Consider the following 25,977-nt stretch of genomic DNA (forward strand, 5'->3'; position numbering starts at 1 on the left):
CATGGACAATAGCATTCCAGGCTCCCTGTCTGTCACTATCTCCAACAGTTTGCTCAAATTCATGTTGATTGAGTCAGGGACACTATGTAACCATCTCATGCTCTGTTGTCCCCTTCTCCTCCTGCCTTCAATCTTTCTCAGTATCAGGGTATTTTCAATGAGTCTGCTCTTGGCATCAGGTGGCAAAGGAAATATTGATGCTTCAGCACCAGTCCTTCCAGTGAATACTCATGGTTGATTTCCTTTAGGATTAGCTAGTTTGAATTCTTTGCAGCCCAAGGGACTCTCAAGAGTCTTCTCCAGCACTACAGTTCCAAAGCATCATTTCTTCTGTGCTCAGCCTGCTTTATGGTCCAATTCTCACATCCATACACAATGAGTGGAAAAGCCATAGCTTTGACTATATAGACCTTTGTTGATAAAGCAATGTCTCTGCTTTTTAATATGCTGTCATAGCCTTTCTCCCAAGGAGTAAGCATTTTTTAATTTCATGGTTGTAGTCACCGTCTGCAGTGATTTTGGAGCCCAAGAAAATAAAATCTGCCACTGTTTCCCATTTATTGCCATGAACTGATGGGACGAGAGGCCATGATATTCGTTTCTTGAATGTTGAGTCTTAAGCCAGCTTTTTCATTCTCCTTTGCCCAGCATTTCACATGATGTACTTTGCATATAAGTTAAATAAGCAGGGTGACAACACACAGCCTTGACATACTCCTTTCTCAATTTGGAACTAGTCTGTTGTTCCATGTCCAGTTCTAACAGTTGCTTCTTGACCTGCATACAGGTTTCTCAGGAGGCAAGTAAGGTGGTTTGATATTCCCATCTCTTTCATAATTTTCCACAGTTTGTCATGATCCACACAGTCAAAAGCTTTAGTGTAGTAAATAAAGAAAAAGTAGATGTTTCAAGCAAGATGGAATTCTCTTGCTTTTTCTATGATCCAATGGATGTTTGCAATTTGATCTTTGGTTCCTCTGCCTTTTCTAAATCCAACTTGTATATCCGGAAGTTCTTAGTTCACATAGTGGTGGGAATTACAAATTTAAAAAGAAGAAGGTGACTAGAGAGAATGGATTAAGCAGTAAATAAAAAGGGGCCATGGATGAAAGGCAGATACAAAAGGCAGGCTCAGATACCAACAAGCAAAACACCTGTGGAAGAAAGAACTTATTTCAAACACAGAGAATTAAGTCAATCTGAGGCTACTCGGATTTCTTTGGAAGGAATGATGTTAAAGCTGAAACTCCAGTACTTTGGCCAACTCATGCGAAGAGTTGACTCATTGGAAAAGACTCTGATGCTGGGAGGGATTGGGGGCAGGAGGAGAAGGGGACGATAGAGGATGAGATGGCTGGATGGCATCACTGACTCGATGGACGTGAGGCTCAGTGAACTCTGGGAGTTGGTGATGGACAGGGAAGCCTGGCGTGCTGTGATTCATGGGGTCGCAAAGAGTCGGACACGACTGAGCGACTGAACTGAACTGACCTGAGGCTACTCTTCCTCCGCAGGGAACAGGGAGCTCTCAGCAAGTTCCTCCCCTCCCGGCCCAGAGACTGTGCACAGTCACTACCCAGTCATTGGAGTCAGCACAGGAGATGCACTCTATTTGCTCCCGCTTTTAGACATTTTAGTCACTCTGCAGACATCACTACACTAGAGCCCTGCGCTACTGCTACTTATATATACTACTGCCCCTACATGAGAACCAGTCTTATGAGATCTGTAACACACTCTACATAACAAGAAAAGGGAGTACCTACAACATTCTGGGAAGACTTCCAGCTTTGTCACTGAGAAAGTTAAATATCACCTAACTGGAACATAGTAACACCAAACAAACACCAAACATTTTACAAAAAATCCACCTACAAAAAAAAATTATTTGTCCCCAAACCTTGATTCTTTGGATGCTGACAATGGCCTCTGACACCTTCTCGATGGCCATGGGGAAGTAGAGGGTGCTCGAGAATCTCAGAGCCTCGAACAGCATCACCACCACAAACACTTGGCTGGTGGTGATCCGGTTGTCAAGGAGCTCATTGGTGATGAAGGTGACAAAAATCATAATTTTGCTCACAGCAAAAAATGATACCAAATTCATGGCCCTAAGGTAGGAACTTTTCAGAATCTTGGAGATTTCCTTCCTGAGAAAGAGAGTAGGAAAGAAGTTTTAAAAGAAGCATCAACATCCAAGGCATGAATTCAAGTCCTCACATGGAGACACTACACAGTGCACACCCGGGGCTCCGTCCCAACACCAGGACCACACACTTCATCACCACTTTACTCTTCCAACTAAATAGAGGCTTCATGTCACCCTTTTAAACACTGTGGGTCAATTGGACTGGGTTTGAACATTCTTTCAACAAGCATTCATAACCACAAGTCCTGGGCCAGGCTCCCCACTGATGACAGAAAGACACAGCCTGCCCCCTCCAGGAGCTCATGAACTTGTGCAGAAGAGAATAAGACACTCCAAAATTGTGAGACACCAAAACATCAGCCAGATGCAGGCACCATAGACCCCATGGAAGCACATGTCCTGGCTATTGTAAATAGTGCTGCAATGAACACTAGGGTACATGTGTCTTTTTGAGTTCTGGTTTTCTCAGACTATATGCCCAGTAGTGGGATTGCTGGGTCATATGGTAGATTTATTCCTAGTTGTTTAAGGAACCTCCATCCTGTTTTCCATGACAGCTATATCAATATACACTCCCACCAACAGGAGGAGGGTATTGTTTGTAGACTTTTTGTTGATGGTCATTTGGACCAGTATAAAGTGATGCCTCATTGTAGTTTTGATTTGCATTTCTCTCATAATGAGTGATGTTGAGAATTTTTTCATGTGTTTTATCGGCTATCTATATGTGTTCAGAAGCATATATAATTTTTCCTTTAAGAAGATGGTAAATGGAACAGTAGGTTAAAATGACATCTCCCCTATTCCACTTAACCCTCCTGTCACATGTGAGGTGTGAAGTTCATATTTAAGTTCATCTTCATGTGAAAACTTAATAAGACTTCTAAATTCAATCAGTAAAAATAGGGGGGAAAGTACAAAAATATGGTGTGATATATACAAAAACTTACCTTCTCAGTCTGGTAATAAGGTCTATAAATGACTTTTCCCAAGCATTCATTTTTATTGTTTTGATGCCAGTTATGACTTCGCTCATGATCCTGATCCTATCATCGGTGAGAGCTGCAGTCTTACTCCTGAGGGGACAGATGGGAGAGATGAGCCTCAGTGACCACACCCCAACTTTCTGTAGCAGCAGCAGTAGGGGGCACAGGGAGGGACCAGGGATCCATGATTCCTTACAGCTCTTCTGTGCTGATATCACAGGCAGGTCCTTCTCAAAGTGCAAATGGAGAAAAAGACTTCTAGAAAGTTAACCATTCAGCCTAATTCAAGGAGTAACTTGGAGAACTCACAGTACTGGCTGAGGAAGACCCAATGTAGTCAGGTACAAACTCTCCACCCAAGGAGGCCGAAGTTGGGCAGAGAAGGCAAAAGACACTGAATCTGATGGGAAGACAGTGTCTGTGGTGTGATAAAATAGGAGTGAAGTGCTGGAGAGCAGAAAAGATCAGGCTGTTAATTCCACTGGGAAAGGAGAGCAAGAGCTTTAGAGACCTGGCAGCACTGGAACAGGGCCTCGAAGGGTAAGGAACATCTCTCCACAGCAAGACAGGAAAGAAATTTCGAATAAACAAAACTATCACATGTAAAATCACAAAGAAGAAGAAAAAAAAAAAAAAAACCTGAAGGGAAAAAAGCTTCAAACAGCACAATACCTCCATCACCTGACAACCTGGACAATGACCCACCTCCAACCCTTTGGGACCTGCTTCAGGTCTATCTCATCACCATTAGATCCTTCATCACCAGCCACTGTTCTATCACATATGCTGCTGTGACTGTGGGGCTGTATAAAGACATAGTTAATTAAGACTGACTTTGTCCTTGAGGCTCTTATAAGTTAATGGAAACACTGAATTGAAAACAAGACATGAACATAGATACCTGAAAATTGCTCTACTACAATCATATCAAAAATACATGCAGCTAAAATTGAGCCTATAGGATTATTACTATTTAATAATGCTTAAATAACTTCAATATAGGTAACTTCTGCTCAAGGACATTCCACTTATTCAGGTATGGTGCTGGGAGGAGCCAGTGAGTGCCGTCACCTTTCTCTCTTCAAGATCAGCCTGCAGCTTAGGCCTGGAGCCTCCACTGGCTAAGCCTGAAGGGCCTACAATACATGCAAAGAAGAGACTAGAAAAGGCATTGGTTTTGTTTTCGAACAGAAGCATTAAGCAAATGGTGAATGCTACCAAGCACATATCACCTATTTTTTAAACCAGTGTTTCCCTTACCTGAGTGATGAAAATGAATTTCCAACGCAGCTTTGCAAAAGCAGAAGAATAATGAGAACCATCATCCCAGCAAGACACGATATTCCTATTTCCATCCAGAGCAGGGCAGTCACTGCAATAGCCTGCAGTGGCCCCACCCACAGACAGTGCAAGAACGTTGTTACCTTAAAAGAGAAAGACAAAGCCTTCTTAGGACTGTATAAAGTCAAAACCAGTAAGGAGACAGCATACAAACAATCTTCTCTGAAGGAACAAACAGGAATCTAAAAGGAAGTGATCTCAGTGAGTTTTAAACCTGATGAAGCAGAAATCCAAGTGTCCACCCCAGATGACACTGTTCCGGGGTAGCACAGGGTCAGCCTCAGTTAGGTCCCAGGAGAACATGACCAGTCACACTGAAGGAAGATGTTGATTTTGTCCACAACACAGATGAGCTCAGGGGTTCCCCAAACTCTCTCTGTCCCAAAATTCAGCCCCTATCTCCTCAGAAGAGCCTATATTATGGTACCTACCACACTCTCTGATAATTACTCGTGTATTTACCTTCCAGACAGGCTGTGGCCTTTCCAGGGCAGAAATTAAGACTTATTCATCTTTCAAATTAAGTAGAGGCCTTACATTATGTGTGATGAATGAATAATTGAAAGAAAAGTGAAAGTGTTAGTTGCTTAGTTCTGTTTGACTCTTTGCGATCCCATGGATTGTAGCCCACCAGGCTCCCCTGTCCATGGAATTCCCCAGGCAAAGATACTGGAGTGGGGTTCCATTTCCTTCTACAGAGACTCTTCCTGACCCAGAGATAGAAACCAGGCCTCCTGTGGTGCAGGTGGGCTCTTTACCACCTTAGCCACAAGGGAAGCCCCCAAACTTAAAGGCCAGGAAAGAGAAGTTGTCTATATAGATCTGGCCAACAGCTACAATGGCATGGATAACATGATCTGTTCATAAGGTAAGTGTAAAATGGGTACCATGGGACAGCAGAGGGGAGGCTGTGTCTGGCTGGGGACCACACACTTGGCATTATTCCTCAAAGGCTCCCTATGCAGCAGGCACTGAACTTGGTGCAGAAAAAGAACAATCCCTGCCCACCAAGCCTTCATCATCCGGAGGAGGAGGAAGACAGTCCAGCAACACCAACACCACGTGCCAAGAAGGACCACTCCAGGAGGACCCCAGGAACCCTAACCAAGCTGGGCAAGAACACTGCTGCCTGTCTATTACTGAAGTATGTTGCAGACCTTCTCAGAAAAACCAAACCCTCATCTATAGGACAACACATATTATCACATCCAAGCTGCACACAGAGGAAATGAGCATTGGATAAAGAGAACCTTTGTCTTATGTCCTCAACAGAACCCTCGCTGACACCAAACCCTGGCACCTGGCATCCCAATGAGCTAAACACGGTGAGAAGGAGGGGAAATGGAAGGGGATCCCTCAGGGGCAGCTCACCTGATCAAATCTGTTCACATCGTTGGACAGGAGGTTGAATATCTGGCCTGTGGTGGTCTTTCCCATGGCTGAGCTACTCAGGCGAAGTGACTGAAATGAGAGAAACATACAGAGAATAGGATTTCTACAGTGATACCAAGTCAGTCTGAGAACATAGCAAAAAGGAGTGAATGTTCATGGGGTCTTGTGTGGTGTCAGGACTAGCAGGACGATGCCTGAAATCAGGGCTCTAGGGACCCATGTTCATCCTTAGATGATTAAATATGGTGGCAGCCCTGCCTTCAAGGACAGCAAAGGGAGGAGCAGGAGGTAGACGCAAAACCCTCCACCCTGTTTCTCAGTGAACTTGGACCTGCCCGAAGGATAAAGGAATGCAGACTTAGACTTAGGGGTCAACTAAAGTAATTTTAAGCCAAAAACTAGACAGCATATTAAAAAGCAGATATCATTCTGCTGACAAAGGTCCATATAGTCAAAGCTATGGTTTTGCCGGTTGTCATGTACAGATGTGAGAGCTGGACCATAAAGAAGGATGAGCACCAAAGAATTGATGCTTTTGAAATGTGGTGCTGGAGAAGACTCTTGAGTCCCTTGGACTGCAAGGAGATCCAACCACTCAATCCTAAGGAAAATCAACTCTGAATATTCATTGTAAGGACTGATACTGAAGCTGAAGCTCCAATACTCTGGCCACCTGATGCCAAGAGTTGACAAATTGGAAAAGAACCTGATGCTGGGAAAAATTAGGGCAGGAAGAAGAAGGGACAACAGAGGATGAGATAGTTGGATGGCATCCCTGACTTGATGGACATGAGTTTGAGCAAAATCCAGGAGATATTGAAGGGCAGGGAAGGCTGGTGTGCTGCAGTTCATGGGGTCACAGAACTGGACAGGACTGAGTGACTGAACAACAACAACAAGATGAGAGTGGAGAGGCCGCCTCAAGGAAAGAGATTAGGGGACTTGGACTATACATCTGGTCAGTCATTAATTCCAGGTGTGACATCATTTAAACACTTTGGTCTTAGTTTCCTCATTCTAAAACTAACCAGTATAATATTCAAAACACTAATTATTTACTATGCCAAAGCCTTTGACTGTGTGGATCACTATAAACTGTGGAAAATTCTTAAAGAGACGGGAATACCAGACCACCTGACCTGTCTCTTGGGAAACCTGTATGCAGGTCAGGAAGCAACAGTTAGAACTGGATATGGAACAACAGACTGGTTCCAAATAGGAAAAGGAGTTCATCAAGGCTGTATTTGGTCACCCTGCTTATTTAACTTATATGCAGTACATCATGAGAAATGCTGGGCTTGAAGAAGCACAAGCTGGAATCAAGATTTCCAGGAGAAATATCAATAACCTCAGATATGCAGATGACATCACCCTTATGGCAGAAAGTGAAGAGGAACTAAAAAGCCTCTTCATGAAAGTGAAAGAGGAGGATGAAAAAGTTCAACATTCAGAAAACGAAGATCATGGCATCCGGCCCCATCACTTCATGGAAAATAGATAGGGAAACAGTGGAAACAGTGTCAGACTTTATTTTTTGGGGCTCCAAAATCACTGCAGATGGTGACTGCAGCCATGAAATTAAAAGACTTACTCCTTGAAGGGAAAATTATGACCAATCTAGATAGTATATTAAAAAGCAGAGACATTACTTTGCCAGCAAAGGTCCATCTAGTCAAGGCTATGGTTTTTCCAGTAGTCATGTATGGATGTGAGAGTTGGACTGTGAAGAAAGTTGAGTGCCGAAGAATTGATGCTTTTGAACTGTGGTGTTGGAGAAGACTCTTGAGAGTCCCTTGGACTGCAAGGAGATCCAACCAGTCCATTCTGAAAGAGATCAGCCCTGGGATTTCTTTGGAAGGAATGATGCTAAAGCTGAAACTCCAGTACTATGGCCACCTCATGCGAACAGTTGACTCATTGGAAAAGACTCTGATGCTGGGAGGGATTGGGGGCAAGAGGAGAAGGGGACGACAGGGGATGAGATGGCTGGATGACATCACTGACTCGATGGACGTGAGTCTGAGTGAACTCCAGGAGTTGGTGATGGACAGGGAGGTCTGGCATGCTGTGATTCATGGGGTTGCAAAGAATCGGACACAACTGAGCGACTGAACTGAACTGAAGCCGGTAAATGAACACTGTGGGAGATGTTTACATTCACATAAGCAACATACAAGGTCCGATCAGATTTCCCAAAGGAGACATTCCAAAGTGTTAGCTGGAAGAGAAAGAAAACTAGATGGACAGTGGCTCAGCTATGCAGCAAAGAACAAGGTCTTTTTGACTAAACCATCATCTCAAATCTAACTTAAGGTTTTTCACAGTGCAGTTCTGGTGAAATTTCCTGCATACTCATGGGAGCTAAGCATGATCTGGAAAGATAAAAATCTAGCTAATTTGTGGGGAAATCTGAGTATTTGTCTACTAAATGGCAGAAGGTGCCAGAGAATAACAAAAATGATGATGGCAGACAATGAAGACCCTTAACTAGAAGGTATGTCACCCAAGGAGAAACTGAGCTTATGTGCCAAACACAGACAGTGAGAGGTCAGGGCCCTGAGTCCACACAGTCCTGAGATTTAAAGATGGGAGAAGACATTCTACATTTTGCCCAGAAAAGTATTCCCAGGAAACAGGAGCTCTAGATAAGTAACAAATAGTAAAAGAAGCAATAATTTTCATTTAAGTCACCTGGTTTTAGCTTTCATTGAGGATTTTATTCATTTGTAATAAAATTAAATAAATTTACTATGTGCAGTGTGATGTTTTGAGGTAAATAAACATGGAGAAATGGTTACAGTAGGAAAACAAATGAACAAACCCATCATTGCACATAGTTATCCTTTCATGTGTGTGGTGAGAACACTTAAGATCTATTCTCTCATCAAATTTCTACAATAAAATACAGCTAAATAAAAATTTTTTTTCTAGGAAAAAGGAAACAGCCCAGGGCAAAGAGATATGCAGGGTCAAATTTATAATGAGCCCTTCAGCTCTTAACACTGTGGCAATTCCTTTGTAAAAGCTGCTAAAATCCGTATTTCTTTTAAACTAGTTAAGACTAGGGTAAACTATAGGATAATTCTGTGGCATTTCTCAACACAAAATCACTCAACATACCAAATCAGGTCTTATTAAAAGTGCTAAAATGCATACTAAAAAAAAAAAGGAAATATTGAATTAAGAAAATAACTTGAATGAATAGCAACAAATTCTCACCAAAATTACTAAAAACTGCATAAGATTTCAAGTTTCATCCCAATATTCAGTTCTATTCTTTAATACCATTATAAACAATCATAGCTATAGAATACAGCAAGATAATCTATGTTTGGCATGGATTCCATTTATATTTTTCTTTAGTTCACACAATTACATTCAATATGACTAGATGAGTCATTTAAACATATAATCATTCCCTTTCTCAAATACATTTTGTGCTCCTAGATTTAATTTTATAAATCCAATCAATGAAGTTTACTTTTAAATACCAATTTGATGTAAAAGATGGCCTTAATGAACAACAAAATTGCCACAAATACAGCTACAAGATTAAGGCATGAAAACAGTGAAAACAAATTTGATACTTTTTATACTTATTTTTTAATTAAATTCCATTGCAAGCTGAGTGGATATTACATGACAACCTGTGGATAAGAGTTATCAAAGGCAGCCCTGACCCGATCTCAATACAAAACTTTTAATTATTCACTTGTAAAGTTTGCTTAAATGATGAAAACAAAATTGGCCTGATACAGATAGCAAGCTTCTCTAGGAAGGTGTAAATGATCCCAGTTACAAGATGTTTAATTTATAGAGAACTTTCCCAAAATGTTCCTGATCCTCTAGGGGAGGTACACACCGTGGTACCGAGCGACACTCACCTTGCGGTAGATCATATGGCACACGGCTACCCTCAGCCTCATCCCCACATGCTGCATGTGGTAGAAGCACAAGTGGTGCAGAACGGCCCACACGAGCACGCAGGCGCTCAGCCCTGCCGCGTAGCCGTAGGCTTCATGCAAAGCGGCAGAATCATTGGGATCATAGTTTGCAACATAACTAATAATTTTCCCCAAAAATATGGGCAGAACCACCTTGGTGCCTTCCTGAAAGAAAAAAAGCCTTAATTAGAGCTACAAGTTATGCCAATTTTTCTTAACACAAACTTTACTTTTATTATTAGCATGTTAAAAAGCCATCTTGACAAAATGCTACACTCATTGCTAATCTAAAGGAAAAATACACAGATTCACTATTTCCAGTAAGACAACCAGAGACAGTTTTAAGGTAAGCCAAAATTTTACATTCAAAGACAATAAAGCCTTAGTATTGGGTTGGCCAAAAAGTTCTTTTGATTTTTAAGTAAAAATAAGAGATACAGTTTTCATTTTCACCAAGAACTTTGTTGAATAACGTATTCAAAATTCTGTTCCACTATCTTCTGCCATTTTTCAGGCAACTTCATAATTCCATCTTCCCAAAACTTTATATCTTTTTGAGCAAAGAACTATTTCAGGTGCCTTTAACAGTCTTCTGGGGAGTTAGAATTTTTTCCATTAAGAGAATTTTGTAAAAAACAAAATAAATGGAAACCTGAAAGTGCAATGTCTGGTGAATATGGCAGATGAGTCAGAATTTCCAGGCTAGGCTGTAACAGTTTTTGCCTGGTCATCAAAGAAATATATGGTCTTACATTATGTATTTTCTGTTGACTAATTCCAACACTTATCATCAAGAGCTGCTTTAAGTTGACCTAATTGGGAGAAGTACTCATTGGAATTAAATGTTTGTTTTTCCAAAAGGAGCTCACAATAGAGGACCCCCTTCCAGTCTTCACCCTATACACATCACCTTCTTTGGATGAATGCTAGACTTTGTTGTGGTTGGTGGTGGTTAATTTCATTTACCCCAGGATCTCTTCCATTCAGCATTAGTGTACATTATTCACTTTTCATCACCCATCACAATTTGTTTTTGAAAAGGAGCATTTTATTAATAGTTACATTTCAGTAGAGAATGGTATGCAGAAATATGATCAAGAAGGTCTTTGTATTTCTCCTCGCTCAACTTAGATGATCATGATGGTGTGATTACTCACCAAGAGCCAGACATCCTGGAATGTGAAGTCAAGTGGGCCTTAGGAAACATCACTACAAACAAAGCTAGTGGAGTTGATGGAATTCCAGTTGACCTATTTCAAATCCTAAAAGATGATGCTATGAGAGTGCTGCACTCAATATGCCAGCAAATTTGGAAAACTCAGTGGTGGCTACAGGACTGGAAAAGGTCAGTTTTCTCTCCAATCCCAAAGAAAGGCAATGCCAAAGAATGCTCAAACTACCACACAATTGCACTCATCTTACACGCTAGTAAAGTAATGCTCAAAAATCTCCAAGCCAGGCATTAGCAATACATGAACCATGAACTTCCAGATGTTTGGGCTGGTTTTAGAAAAGGCAGAAGAACCAGAGATCAAATTGCCAACATCTGTTGGATCAAAGAAAAAACAAGAGAGTTCCAGAAAAGCATCTACTTCTGCTTTATTGACTATGCCAAAGCCTTTGACTGTGTGGATCACAACAAACTGTGGAAAATTCTGAAAGAGACGGGAATACCAGACCACCTGAACTGCCTCTTGAGAAATCTTTATGCAGGTCAGGAAGCAAGTTAGAACTGGACATGGAACAACAGACTGGTTCCAAATCGGGAAAAGGGGTACGTAAGGCTGTATATCGTCACCCTGCTTATTTAACTTCTATGCAGAGTACATCACAAGAAACGCTGGGCCGGATGAAGCACAAGTTGGAATCAAGCTTGCCGGCCGAAATGTCAATAACCCCAGATATGCAGATGACACCACCCTTATGGCAGAAAGGGAAGAAGAACTAAAGAGCCTCTTGATGCAAGTGAAAGAGGAGAGTGAAAAAATTGGCTTAAAGCTCAACATTCAGAAAACTAAGATCATGGCATCCAGTCCCATCATTTCACAGCAAATAGATGAGGAAACAGTGGCAGACTTTATTTTGGGGGGCTCCAAAATCACCACAGATGGTGACTGCAGCCATGAAATTAAAAGATGGTTACTCCTAGGAAGAAAAGTTATGACCAATCTAGACAGCATATTAAAAAGCAGAGACATTACTTTGCCAACAAAGGTCCATCTAGTCAAGGCTATAGTTTTTCCAGTAGTCATGTATGGATGTGAGAGTTGGACTATAAAGAAAGCTGAGCACTGAAGAATTGATGCTTTTGAACTGTGGTGTTGGAGAAGACTCTTGAGAGTCCCTTGGCCTGCAAGGAGTTCCAACCAGTCCATCCTAAAGGAGATCAGTCCTGAGTGTTCAGTGGAAGGACTGGTGCTGAAGCTGAAGCTCCAATACTTTGGCCACCTGATGCAAAGAACTGACTCATTTGAAAAGACCCTGATGCTGGGAAAGATTGAGGGCAGGAGAAGGGGATGACAGAGGATGAGATGTTTAGATGGCATCACTGACTCAATGGACATGAGTTTGGGTAAACTCTGGGAGTTAGTGATGGACAGGGAGGCTGGCGTGCTGCAGTCCATGGGGTCGCAAAGAGTCAGAGACGACTGAGCCACCGAACTGAATTTAACTTTGGTGGAAACCAATCATCAAAGTGATTAATATAACCAAGATGGTGCAATGACTTTCAATGTTTGTTTGTTTGTTTGTTTTTGGATAGTTTGAGTATGTTGGCTATCTCCCATATGATATAACATTGTTGTTCTCAATTAATGTCTAGATTTGATCTCTATCAACTTTAACTGGTCTACTCGACTGCAAAACATCCTACACCAAGAAATCTCCAGCATGAAACTCTTTTTTTTCCTGTGTTGGGTCTTTATTGTAGCGTGCAGACTTCTCTAGTTGGGAAGCACCAGCTTAGTTGCCCTGAGGTATGTGATATCTTAATTTTCCAACCAGGGATCAAACCTGTGAGCCCTGCATTGGAAGCAGTCTTAACCACTGGACCACCAGGGAAGTCCTCTGATGAGTCTGATTTTGATTGCGCTCTTCAGTCTGTACAAAGTTGAAGAACCCACAAGAGGAAGAGAAGGAGAATTCAAAATTCAAAACATGAAGCATAACTAAAATGCATTTTCTGCTCAACTAACTAGTACCTGATCAGATTATTTACAGAAAGCTGGACCCATCTCTCAAAAGCTGTGACACAGAAGCCCTAAACTTCTGTCTTGTTCTACCCACATGTTCACAGGCTGTAATACCTGCCTTAACTTCCACAAGGTCACAGGATATTTCATGTACTCCAGAGAGAAGAAGACTGTTTAGTGGAAGAATTATGAATAAGATGACCATATCAGAGTGATGACCAGTTCTCAAAAACACAAAGGCTCACTGTTACATTTCCAGCAAGCTCCAACATTCACACCTGGTGGCACTAAGAGCTTAAGAAGAGCCCCTCATAGATTTTAAAACACAGTTTATACAGTTTCCTGAGATAGAAGTCTAGAGACTTACACAGAGAAGCAAGAAAGTCAAACTACACATGGTTGTCCGAGCCCAGATATGATCAAGGGCAGCCCAGTGCTGCAGGCTACAAACCTGGGGCTATCCACCAGAAGCCCAGTGGTAACACCTGCCATCCCAAAGTGTCCTAAAACTGTGATTCTCTTTGGGAATCACTGCTGTCTGTTCAGTTCAGTAGCTCAGTAATGTCCAACACTTTGTAACCCCATGGACTGCAGCATGCCAGGCCTCCCTGTTCATCACCGAGCCCCAGAGCCTGCTCAAACTCATGTCCACTGAGTTAGTGATGTCATCCAACAATCTCATCCTCTGTCATCCCCTTCTCCTCCTGCCTTCAATCTTTTCTAGCACCAGGTTCTTTTCTAATGAGTCAGCTCTTTCCATCAAATGGCCAAAATATTGGAGTTTCAGCTTCAGCATCAGTCCTTCCAATGAATATTCAGGACTGGTTTCCTTTAGGATGGACTGGATGGATCTCCTTGCAGTCCAAGGGACTCTCAAGAGTCTTATCCAATCAGATCACATCAGATCAGATCAGTCACTCAGTCGTGTCCAAATCTTTGCGACCCCATGAATCACAGCACTCCAGGCCTCACTGTCCATAACCAACTCCCGGAGTTCACTCAGACTCACGTCCATCGACTCGGTGATGCCATCCAGCCATCTCATCCTCTGTCGTCCCCTTTTCCTCTTGCCCCCAATCCCTCCCAGCATCAGAGTCTTTTCCAATGAGTCAACTCTTTGCATGAGGTGGCCAAAGTACTGGAGTTTCAGCTTTAGCATCATTCCTTCCAAAGAAATTCCATGGCTGATCTCCTTCAGAATGGACTGGTTGGATCTCCTTGCAGTCCAAGGGACTCTCAAGAGTCTTCTCCAACACCACAGTTCAAAAGCATCAATTCTTCGGCGCTCAGCCTTCTTCACAGTCCAACTCTCACATCCATACGTGACCACAGGAAAAACCATAGACTTGACTAGACGGACCTTGGTTAACAAAGTAATGTCTCTGCTTTTGAATATGCTATCTAGGTTGGTCATAACTTTCCTTTCAAGGAGTAAGCGTCTTTTAATTTCATGGCTGCAGTCACCATCTGCAGTGATTTTGGAGCCCCAAAAAATAAAGTCTGACACTGTTTCCCCATCTATTTCCCATGAAGTGATGGGACCGGATGCCATGATCTTCATTTTCGAATGTTGAGCCTTAAGCCAACTTTCTCAGTCTCCACTTTCAGCTTCATCAAGAGGCTTTTTAGTTCCTCTTCACTTTCTGCCATAAGGGTAGTGTCATCTGCATATCTGAGGTTATTGAAATTTCTCCTGGCAATCTTGATTCCAGCTTGTGCTTCCTCCAGCCCAGCATTTCTCATGATGTACTCTGCATATAAATTAAATAAACAGGGTGATAATATACAGCCTTGATGAACTCCTTTTCCTATTTGGAACCAGTCTGTTGTTCCATGTCAAGTTCTAACTGTTGCTTCCTGACCTGCATACAAATTTCTCAAGACACAGATCAGGTGGTCTGGTATTCCCATCTCTTTCAGAATTGTCCACAGTTTATTGTGATCCACACAGTCAAAGGCTTTGGCATAGTCAATAAAGCAGAAATAGATGTCTTTTTGGAATTCTCTTGCTTTTTCCATGATTCAGCAGATGTTGGCAATTTGATATCTGATTCCTCTGCCTTTTCTAAAACCAGCTTGAACATCAGGAAGTTCATGGTTCACATATTGCTGAAGCCTGGCTTGGAGAATTTTAAGCATTACTTTACTAGTGTGTGAGATGAGTGAAATTGTGCAGTAGTTTGAGCATTATTTGGCATTGCCTTTCTTTGGGATTGGAATGAAAACTGACCTTTTCCAGTCCTGTGGCCACTGCTGAGTTTTCCAAATTTGCTGGTATGTTGAGTGTAGCACTTTCATGGCATCATCTTTCAGGATTTGGAATAGCTGAACTGGAATTCTACCACCTCCACTAGCTTTGTTCATAGTGATGCTTTCCAACTCCCACTTGACTTCACATTCCAGGATGTCTGGCTCTAGGCCAGTGATCACACCATTGTGATTATCTGGGTCGTGAAGATTTTTTTTGTACAGTTCTTCTGTGTATTCTTGCCATCTCTTAATATCTTCTGCTTCTGTTAGGTCAATACCATTTCTGTCCTTTATCAAGCCCATCTTTGCATGAAATGTTCCTTTGGTATCTCTGATTTTCTTGAAGAGATCTCTAGTCTTTCCCATTCTGTTGTTTTCCTCTATTTCTTTGTATTAATCGCCGAAGAAGGCTTTCTTATCTCTTCTTGCTATTCTTTGGAACTCTGCATTCAGATCTTTATATCTTTCCTTTTCTCCTTTGCTTTTCACTTTTCTTCTTTTCACAGCTATTTGTAAGGCCTTCCCAGACAGCCATTTTGCTTTTTTGCATTTCTTTTCCATGGGGATGTTCTTGATCCCTGTCTCCTATACAATGTCATGAACCTCATTCCATAGCTCATCAGGCAGTCTATCTATCAGATCTAGGCCCTTAAATGTATTTCTCACTTCCACTGTATAATCATAAGGGATTTGATTTAGGTCATACCTGAATGGTCTAGTGGTTTTCCCTACTTTCTTCAATTTAAGTCTGAATTTGGCAATGAGGATTTCATGGTCTGAGCAACAGTCAGCTCCTGGTCTTGTTTTTGCTGACTGTATAGAGCTTCTCCATCTTTGCCTGCAAAGAATATAATCAATCTGATTTCGGTGTTGACCATCTGGTGATGTCCATGTATAGAGTCTTCTCTTGTGTTGTTGGAAGAGGGTGTTTGTTATGACCAGTGCATTTCTTGGCAAAACTCTATTAGTCTTTGCCCTGCTTCATTCCATATTCCAAGGCCAAATTTGCCTGTTACTCCAGGTGTTTGACTTCCTACTTTTGCATTCCAGTCCCCTATAATGAAAAGGACATCTTTTTTTGGGTGTTAGTTCTAAAAGGTCTTGTAGGTCTTCACAGAACCGTTCAGCTTCAGCTTCTTCAGCATTACTGGTTGGGGCATAGACTTGGATAACTGTGATATTGAATGGTTTGCCTTGGAAACGAACAGAGATCATTCTGTCATTTTTGAGATTGCATCCAAGTACTGCCTTTCAGACTCTTTTGTTGACCATGATGGCTACTCCATTTTTTCTAAGGGATTCCTGCCTGCAGCAGTAGATATAATGGTCGTCTGAGTTAAATTCACCCATTCTAGTCCATTTCAGTTTGCTGATTCCTAGAATGTTGACATTCACTCTTGCCATCTCTTGTTTGACCACTTCCAATTTGCCTTGATTCATGGACCTGACATTCCAGGTTCCTATGCAATATTGCTCTTTACAGCCTCGGACCTTTCTTCTATCACCAATCACATCCACAGCTGGGTATTCTTTTTGCTTTGGCTCCATCCCTTCATTCTTTCTGGAGTTATTTCTCCACTGACCTCCAGTAGCATACTGGGCACCTACTGACCTGGGGAGTTTCTCTTTCAGTATCCTATCATTTTGCCTTTTCATACTGTTCTTCTCCAATAGCACAGTTCAAAAGCATCAATTCTTTGGCACTCAGCTTTCTTTATATTCCAACTCTCACATACATACATGACTACTGGAAAAACCACAGCTTTGGCTAGATGGACCTTTGTTGGCTATTACTCAGCTGTCTGTTACTCAGTTATTTGATCCTCACATCGCTGCAATTACAGGAGGAGTAAGAGTAATGTCACCCACCTAAAAGAATACTGATAAATGCAACAAATCCAGCAAAAAAACGAGTGTGAAATAAAGCCAGGTCATTACTGCCTAAGTGTCTGGGTTTATCTGCTGAGAGACAGTCTTTAATCACCCAGTTGTGCAAGCAGACTCAATGAGGAGTAATACCAGTCCATGGTCTATAGCTTCTACTCTTCTCTCTATTCTTGATCTTAATCCTCAACTAGTGAGCAATAAAACAACTGAGAAAATCTTCACTATCAAACTTAAGACTAGCCAAATTAAAACTTTCTGGATAAGCAAGCACAAGATCAAAAATTGTTCCCCAAAACTCTTCATCTTTAACATCAGTCTAAGTTTGATTTGTGAATATTCTTTCCACAAACCAATTGAGAATATGGTTCTTACATCTTCATAAGAATTCTTCACAACTATGAAACCATGATTTTTAAAAAGAGTCCAATATAAAATGACAACATTCAATCAAGTTTCTACAAGCATCTCAGAGTCTCTGGGGCAGACATTTCTAGGTGGAGTCCTTGGTATTCAGCCTCCTGATAGCACTTGACTTTTGGACCCCTTTTCCTGCTTCTTAGGGGAACTTCTCACAGGGTTAAGTGCTAAAATTTCCCTAGTCAGTATAGTTTCTCCATTACATTTCCACACACACTTAAAAGTTTTCTTACCCAACTCCATCAACTCTGCTTCATGAGAAAAATTAAGAAAATGAAGAAAACAGAAACAAGCTATATAAGACAAAGAAAAAAAATGCTTGAGTGAAATATAAGCAAAAAAAAAAAATGAGCTTGTGGGAAAAATGAAGGGGAAATTTACTTTCAGAAATGGGGGAACAGGTGACAAACAGCAGAGCTGAGACAGATCCAGAGCTAAGGAGGAAAATAAACGAATCTGGGAAAATAATAACCATTAGGATGCTAAATATAACTTCACTCCTCCTGACACAGTGGTCTTCATCCTGACTGTACCTTAGCATCACCTGGGAGGGGTGAAGAACACTCTGAGGCCTGAAGCCAAGCCTCCAAAAACTGGTTTAGGTTCAAATGATTAAAGATGGACCCTGAAGTTCCCTCTCCCTGGAAGATTCTGGATGTAGAATCTAATCCCATGTAAGCATCTGCTATTCTCCTGCATCATCAGGGCATCTGGGCCTGGAGGGGCCATGAACTTGCTTTGAAGAACTTAAAAGTACCACAGAGGGTTTTAACCCAAGTTCCATGTTACATATCATGCTTCTAAGAAAACTCCTTATGAACTCAAACTCATGAGACTTCAATGATGAAATTCAGACCTTCCATCTGACATGACAGAAAAAAAAATAAATGTTTAACAACACATTAAAAAGATCATACACCATGATCAAGTGGGCTTTATCCCAGGGATGCAAGGATTCTTCAATATCCGCAAATCAATCAATGTAATACACCACATTAACAAATTGAAAAATAAAAACCATATGATTATCTCAATAGATGCAGAGAAAGCCTTTGACAAAATTCAACACCCATTTATGATAAAAACTCTCCAGAAAGCAGGAATAGAAGGAATATACCTCAACATAATAAAAGCTATATATGACAAACCCACAGCAAACATTATCCTCAATGGTGAAAAATTGAAAGCATTTCCTCTAAAGTCAGGAACAAGACAAGGGTGCCTACTTTCACCATTACTATTCAACATAGTTTTGGAAGTTTTGGCCACAGCAGTCAGAGCAGAAAAAGAAATAAAAGGAATCCAAATTGGAAAAGAAGAAGTAAAACTCTCACTATTTGCAGATGACATGATCCTCTACATAGAAAACCCTAAAGACTTCACCAGAAAATTACTAGAGCTAATCAATGACTATAGTAAAGTTGCAGGATATAAAATCAACACACAGAAATCCCTTGCATTCCTATACACTAATAATGAGAAAATAGAAAGAGAAATTAAGGAAACAATTCCATTCACCATTGCAATGGAAAGAATAAAATACTTAGGAATATATCTACCTAAAGAAACTAAAGACCTATATATAGAAAACTATAAAACACTGGTGAAAGAAATCAAAGAGGACATTAATAGATGGAGAAATATACCATGTTCATGGATTGGAAGAATCAATATAGTGAAAATGAGTATACTACCCAAAGCAATTTATAGATTCAATGCAATCCCTATCAAGCTACCAACAGTATTCTTCACAGAGCTAGAACAAATAATTTCACAATTTGTATGGAAATACAAAAAACCTCGAATAGCCAAAGCGATCTTAAGAAAGAAGAATGGAACTGGAGGAATCAACCTACCTGACTTCAGGCTCTACTACAAAGCCACAGTTATCAAGACAGTATGGTACTGGCACAAAGACAGAAATATAGATCAATGGAACAAATTAGAAAGCCCAGAGACAAATCCACGCACCTATGGATACCTTATCTTTGACAAAGGAGGCAAGAATATACAATGGATTAAAGACAATCTCTTTAACAAGTGGTGCTGGGAAATCTGGTCAACCACTTGTAAAAGAATGAAACTAGAACACTTTCTAACACCATACACAAAAATAAACTCAAAATGGATTAAAGATCTCAACATAAGGCCAGAAACTATAAAACTCCTAGAGGAGAACATAGGCAAAACACTCTCTGACATACATCACAGCAGGATCCTCTATGACCCACCTCCCAGAATATTGGAAATAAAAGCAAAAATAAACAAATGGGACCTAATTAACCTTAAAAGCTTCTGCACATCAAAGGAAACTATTAGCAAGGTGAAAAGACAGCCTTCAGAATAGGAGAAAATAATAGCAAATGAAGCAACCGACAAACAACTAATCTCAAAAATATACAAGCAACTCCTACAGCTCAACTCCAGAAAAATAAATGACCCAATCAAAAAATGGGCCAAAGAACTAAATAGACATTTCTCCAAAGAAGACATACAGATGGCTAACAAACACATGGAAAGATGTTCAACATCACTCATTATCAGAGAAATGCAAATCAAAACCACTATGAGGTACCGTTTCACACCAGTCAGAATGGCTGCGATCCAAAAGTCTACAAATAATAAATGCTGGAGAGGGTGTGGAGAAAAGGGAACCCTCTTACACTGTTGGTGGGAATGCAAACTAGTACAGCCACTATGGAGAACAGTGTGGAGATTCCTTAAAAAACTGGAAATAGAACTGCCTTATGATCCAGCAATCCCACTGCTGGGCATACACACTGAGGAAACCAGAAGGGAAAGAGACACGTGTACCCCAATGTTCATCACAGCACTGTTTATAATAGCCAGGACATGGAAGCAACCTAGATGTCCATCAGCAGATGAATGGATAAGAAAGCTGTGGCACATATACACAATGGAGTATTACTCAGCCATTAAAAAGAATACATTTGAATCAGTTCTAATGAGGTGGATGAAACTGGAGCCTATTATACAGAGTGAAGTAAGCCAGAAGGAAAAACCCCATTACAGTATACTAACGCATATATATGGAATTTAGAAAGATGGTAACAATAACCCTTTGTACGAGACAGCAAAAGAGACACTGATGTATAGAACAGTCTTATGGACTCTGTGGAAGAGGGAGAGGGTGGGAAGATTTGGGAGAATGGCATTGAAACATGTAAAATATCATGTATGAAACGAGATGCCGGTCCAGGTTTGATGCACAATACTGGATGCATGGGGCTAGTGCACTGGGACGACCCAGAGGGATGGTATGGGGAGGGAGGAGAGAGGAGGGTTCGGGATGGGGAACACATGTATACCTGTGGTGGATTCATTTTGATATTTGGCAAAACTAATACAATTATGTAAAGTTTAAAAGTAAACTAAAATTAAAAAAAAGGAAAAAAATAAATGTTTATAAAATATTTTATTTCCAAAATAAAAATATGAATCAAGTTTTGTTATGTTACATCTAAAGAGGGGGAAGAATTAGAAAGGAACAAGGATACCGATCTTCTTTAAAAATAGCCTCTTTTATTGATTTGAAATTGGAATTGTGAAAACATTATACAGAATTGTAATTATAAAACAATCAAGTTTTCAAAATCAATTCCTTAAATTTCAGAGTAAAATGAAACAAAAGCTATATCCATCCAGTAGATTGGCAAGGTTATACAAAAAAGAATTTTTAAAAGTGATTTTTTAAAAAATTATTTGAAAACACGTTCCCTGTGTGATATGCCTAAGAACAATATGAACAGAAACAAAGACAACAAAAAAAGCTTCCAAAAGTCACATTATGTTTAATAGTGTTCATACTATAAGATTTTTAAATGACTAATTATCTTGGTATCATCGAGAACTGGGATTAAGTGAAGTCGCTCAGTCGTGTCCAACTTTTTGCGACCCCATGGACTGTAGCCTGCCAGGCTCCTCTGTCCATGGAATTTTCCAGGCAAGAATACTGGAGTGGGTTGCCATGCCCTCCTCCAGAGGACCTTCCCTAAGGATTGAATGTGGGTCTCTTGCACTGCAGGCAAACTCTTTACCATCTGAGCCACCATTAGGCATGACAGAAAAGAGAATAGATGATGAGAGGAAAAGAGATACCAATATAAGAGTAAAAAGATAAAGCAAAAACACTACTGTCCTGAATTAGATTTAGATTGGAAATACCCATATAAACTCAGCATCTGTTTACTGTAAACAATGTATTCTAGCTTTATCCAATGAAAAAACTGAGAAACAATAGCCAACCCAACAGCAATGAGCACTCCTAGTGCCCAGACCATAGTCTCTAAATACCATTTCCCACTAGAAGGAGCCAAGGGCTGCTTTGAGAAATTGAGATTCCAGGGCTGGGGCAAATTTGTACTTAAGGATGCACAGCTTTTTTTGTGTGTAAAGATAAACCAGAAACTTGTTGTCACACCAGAAAGCAAAAAAATTAGCAAAGATGTCTATAGTATACACAAAAGACAGGAGTCCTGGGAAGAAACCTTTTCTATCCTTAATGGCAGAGGCTGGTTTCACAAAGGGCTTAGAAAACTCATTGCTGTTTACAGGCCATCATGCAGAATAAGAACTCTTGAGAAAAGTCACTTCTAGAAGCCAACTTTTCTGAACAGTAATTAAAAGTTTCACTTCTAAGAAGAATTTTTAATTTTTCACCATGATGAAGGCAATCCTTTTTAAAAAAGTAGTCACCTCTTTCCTTGACTTATTAAAGAAAATGGATTGAGGGGGATTGGAGGATGAGTGAAATAGGTAAGGGAGATTAAGAGGCACAAACTTCCAGTTATAAAACAAATAAGTTGTGGGAATGTAATGTACAACATAGGAAATATAGTCAATAACATTGCAAAACTTTGTATGGTGACAGAGGGTAACTAGACTGATCTGGGTAATCATTTTATAATGTACAAAAATATTGAATTACTATGCTATACACTTGAAACTAATATAATATTGTAAGTCAATCATACTTCAATTTTTAAAAAATAATTTTTCAATGAGACAGTAAAAATACATTTTTTTTTAATGAATTGAAAAGCATCACCCTCATATATGTCCCAAGGTCGTCACTGTGGATATTACTAACATCTGATGGCTCATGCTGTGCTCTCAAGAATCAGCAGGGCAGGTCTACTCTGCAGGTCCCCATCCACTTAGCTCAGTGACCTCTCCTACTCTCCCTTGCTGTGTGGTGCTCAATGGTTGCTCTGAGCCCACAGTATCTCTGCCACCAGCAGCCACTCCTCAGCCTGCCAGGTTGAGCAGAAGTGAGGGACACATGGAAGAAAGGGTTGGGAAATAAATGCAAAGACCACTCAGCTCTTGGGGAACCAGCCATGAGTCCAGGTACAAAGCCCACTTTGGGACACAGAGGGTTCTCTTTACTTCCTGCTCATCAGCTGAGCTCCAAAGTGAAGATTTACACAAATATGTGACTTCCTATAGCCTCTACCTAAAACAGAGACAACCAGCAAAAGTGACCTTGGATAAAGATCAGTGATTAGAGAAAGCTGGCCATTTCTAAGGTTCCCAGGAAGAAGATATAAACCCTGGCCACTCCTCCCCACTCAGGAGAAGGGAGTGAGTGAACCCACTGAGGCTCTTCAAGGTCACCCCATTTACACAATGGCAGGTGAAAACTTCATCTCAGAGAGAAGCCCTGATGACCTGGGGTGGTGGTCTCTGTGTCTCTGGTCCAGGAAGAGCTTTCAGGCTCCTCTTCTCCACCCTGAGGGCCCCAGGCAGGCAGAGACTTGTTCTCCCCAACCAAGTTCCCCATGGAGGTACACACAGGGGCCAGGCTTGCTGGGCATTCCCTGGCTGTTCTGTGCTAATTAGGGGTGACCTGCATGTGCTCCAGGTTGAACATTAGCCTGGTACTTGTTTCCTCAGCATCATGATCACTCCTGAATTCTCATAGGACAGAGGTTTCACACTTTGAAATCCTAACCCCAAAAGCCTTGCCCTGGACTGGCATCATCCTGCCTCTTCCCACTGGTGCTGCCAGGAGGGTTTGCACTGTTGTTGGTCACAGCACTGTCTGGGAACCATGGGTAACCCCTGAGTCATCCTGTGCACCAGAGGAATTAAAAGAGGGCAGAAGGTCACAGAGTAAATGTGTTCATGTTTTAGGGAATCCTGAGTTGAGTTTAGATATTCCACTATCTAAAATTATCACCACTTCGGGATGGTAATGCGGGCAAGGTTAAAGGGCTCCTGGTCCATCTGAATACAGCATGATGTTGCTTCTGGCATCAACATTCTAGTCAAATTTGGCATCCAGGGGACATGGACAACTGAACTCTACCCTCATTTATGATCCCAAATCTGACCTCCTGCTCCAGGAAGTTCTTGGCATCCTATTTATTATCTTTAGACAAAGTTCAGGATGCATGTGTCTGAAACCATGAATACAAAGCTCTAAAGACAAGCCTTTCTGACCCTAGATGACCTCTCATCTAGGGTCAAATGAACAAAGATGAACAGGCTTGTAAGTCAGAGAGCCCAAAGTGGAACCTCAATTTGTTCTTTATGCTTTCTTTTTTTAAAGTTTTATTTTATTTTTAAACTTTACAATATTGTATTGGTTCTGCCATATATCAAAATGAATCTGCCACAGGCATACACGTGTTCCCCATTCTGAACCTTCCTCCCTCCTCCCTCCCCATACCATCCCTCTGGGTCATCCCAGTGCACTAGCCCCAAGCATCCAGTATCGTGCATCGAACCTGGACTGGCAACTCATTCCATATATGATATTATACATATTTCAATGCCATTCTCCCAAATCATCTCACCCTCTCCCTCTCCCACAGAGTCCAAAAGACTGTTCTATACATCAGTGTCTCTTTTGTTGTCTCGTATACAAGGTTATTGTTACCATCTTTCTAAATTCCATATATATGCGTTATTATACTGTATTGGTGTTTTTCTTTCTGGCTTACTTCACTCTGTATAATAGGCTCCAGTTTCATCCACCTCACTAGAACTGATTCAAATGTATTCTTTTTAATGGCTGAGTAATACTCTATTTTGTATATGTACCACAGCTTTCTTATCCTCTATGATCACAGGCATCCTATGTAACTACTTGGACTTAGAGTCCTCTCTTCTAAAATAGGGGTAATATGAAACCTACAACTTCATTGAGTTAGGTTAAAAGGAATAAAAGTGATATTACACATACAGTGCTCATAGCAGTTCCTGATACATAACTAATTTTGAGTACTTACTATTGTTACTCAGTTCAGTTCAGTCACTCAGTCATGTCCGACTCTTTGCGGCCTCATGAATCGCAGCATGCCAGGCCTCCCTGTCCATCGCCATCTCCTGGAGTTCACTCAAACTCACGTCCATGGAGTCGGTGATGCCATCCAGCCATCTTATCCTCTGTCATCCCCTTTTCCTCCTGCCCCCAATCCCTCCCAGCATCAGAGTCTTTTCCAATGAGTCAACTCTTCGCATGAGGTGGCCAAAGTACTGGAGTTTCAGCTTTAGCATCATTCCTTCCAAAGAACACCCAGGGCTGATCTCCTTCAGAATGGACTGGTTGGATCTCCTTGCAGTCCAAGGGACTCTCAAGAGTCTTCTCCAACACCACAGTTCAGAAGCATCAATTCTTCAGTGCTCAGCTTTCTTTACAGTCCAACTCTCACATCCATACAATGACCACTATTGTTCCTACTGCACTACTAATAGTATTGTTGTTGCCACCACCATGACTACTGAGTATGAGCCCCTCTTACTGCTACTAGAACTTCTAGTACTACAGAGGATGAGCTCCCTTGTTTTCAAGGTCCTCTACTTCCCACTTCTCTGCCATGACCGCCCAACAACCAGCCTCCTGAAAGAGGGGCCCGGGGCTCTACCAACTGACAACTGACACAACCCCTAGGCCTGGCCTTCCTGGATCCCCAGCAGGAAGTGTTACCAGGGCTGGACAATTTTGAAATCAACAGTCCACCCCACCCTTCACAAGGCACTTCAATATGTCAGTGGTAAGAGCCTTGTCTAAAGTGGCACTCTGCCACACACACCTGTTCCCACCCTCTGGCACAATGGTCAACCCACCTTTGTCATCAACGAGAACACCATCTCCCAGGACCGCCCAGTCCCCTGGGAACTGACAGATTCTCTGTCTCTCCAGTTGTGTGGGGTGGACTTCACCTGCCCAGCTGCCCACTGCCTGCAGTGCCCTTTAGTAAACACAGCCTTTAAACAAGAGCCATGCCACCCACCTGTAAACCACCTTGCCCACCCACCTTACCCCCAACACAATGGACTGATGACAACTCACACCTTCTCCACCTAAAACACCCCTTTCACAGCAACTGCATCTTCCATCCCTCCTGCTCTCACACACTCACAGCCCACCCATGTCCCTAAGGCAGTGCTAA

The 25,977-nt window shown here is 41.4% G+C and overlaps 1 protein-coding gene across 1 annotated transcript in view; it reads right to left on the bottom strand.

The window, feature by feature from the left end:
• Positions 1-25,977, bottom strand: part of LOC147361934 (ATP-binding cassette sub-family C member 4-like) — a 219,558-nt gene that overhangs the window by 181,160 nt on the left and 12,421 nt on the right. The window contains 5 exon segments of the mRNA XM_086330254.1: positions 1,901-2,150; positions 3,100-3,225; positions 4,396-4,559; positions 5,848-5,937; positions 9,753-9,977. Of these exon segments, the coding sequence (XP_086186380.1) occupies positions 1,901-2,150; positions 3,100-3,225; positions 4,396-4,559; positions 5,848-5,937; positions 9,753-9,977 (855 nt within the window).

This window comes from Bos grunniens, chromosome 12 (assembly GCF_055505025.1).
Source record: "Bos grunniens cultivar Pamir isolate PY7600 chromosome 12, Bosgru_T2T1.0, whole genome shotgun sequence".
Classification (NCBI taxonomy): Eukaryota; Metazoa; Chordata; class Mammalia; order Artiodactyla; family Bovidae; genus Bos; species Bos grunniens.